Source organism: Charadrius vociferus, unplaced genomic scaffold (assembly GCF_000708025.1).
Source record: "Charadrius vociferus isolate BGI_N301 unplaced genomic scaffold, ASM70802v2 scaffold2552, whole genome shotgun sequence".
In the NCBI taxonomy this organism is placed as follows: domain Eukaryota; kingdom Metazoa; phylum Chordata; class Aves; order Charadriiformes; family Charadriidae; genus Charadrius; species Charadrius vociferus.
Genome location: NW_009647108.1, coordinates 146,151 through 146,818, shown reverse-complemented (window position 1 = coordinate 146,818; position 668 = coordinate 146,151). Strand labels below are relative to the sequence as shown.

The following is a 668-nucleotide window of genomic DNA, read 5'->3' as shown; positions in this document are numbered from 1 at the left end:
GGGGTGAAGGGCAGCGCTACCTGGCGTGGACTCACAGAGAACCGGCGTGTAGTACTTGGAGAAGACCTCATCCTTGGGCCGGTCAGGGAACACATAGATGAGGTAACTGAGGTCCCCGAGGCGGTCGGCCAGGGACCGGATGGAGAAGTCCCTGGTGGTGAAAGGCATCAGGTTCCAGAACATCCTCTCGGCTGGAAGACAAAGCGAGGACCACAGTGACGCCCAGAGCTGGTGGTGGCTCCCGGCCCCGCTCCAGACACGGGCTGCGAGATCACGTTGAACATCAGAGGGCATTTCCCACACTGCATCCCTCCCCTGGCAACATGTAGGGTCGCAAAAAAACAGGACGGGCCAGGAGGCACCGTGAACTCGAGGCAGGTCTGGCCTCACCCGGCCACGCGGAGGGCAGGTCCCCCGGCTGCGGGGCGCTCCGCGGGGCTTTGCGGTGCTCCTTGGCTGCGTGAGCCTCCCAAGGACGCTCTCACGAAGAACAGTAACGAGCAGACTCGCTGCATGGGGTCAGGCGACCCGTGCAAACCCATCGCACCAGGAGGCACCACGGAGTCGCTGCGTTTCATACAGCCACGAGTAAGACCCGCTGGTTGGGTTGGACGGTTTTGCCCAGTCCCTCCTCACCAACACCAGCGTTCGGGCTGGATGCGGCCACA

At 63.2% G+C, this 668-nt stretch overlaps 1 protein-coding gene across 1 annotated transcript in view; it reads right to left on the bottom strand.

The window, feature by feature from the left end:
* Window positions 1–20: 20 nt before the first annotated feature.
* LOC104296004 (signal transducer and activator of transcription 5B-like) overlaps window positions 21–668 on the bottom strand; it is a gene marked incomplete at its 3' end in the record, with an annotated part of 13,768 nt that continues 13,120 nt past the window's right edge. The window contains exons 6-7 of the mRNA XM_009895826.1: window positions 391–466; window positions 21–191 (exon numbers count right to left, since the gene is read on the bottom strand). Coding sequence (XP_009894128.1) covers window positions 21–191; window positions 391–466 — 247 coding nt within the window. The remainder of the gene's footprint in view (window positions 192–390; window positions 467–668) is intronic.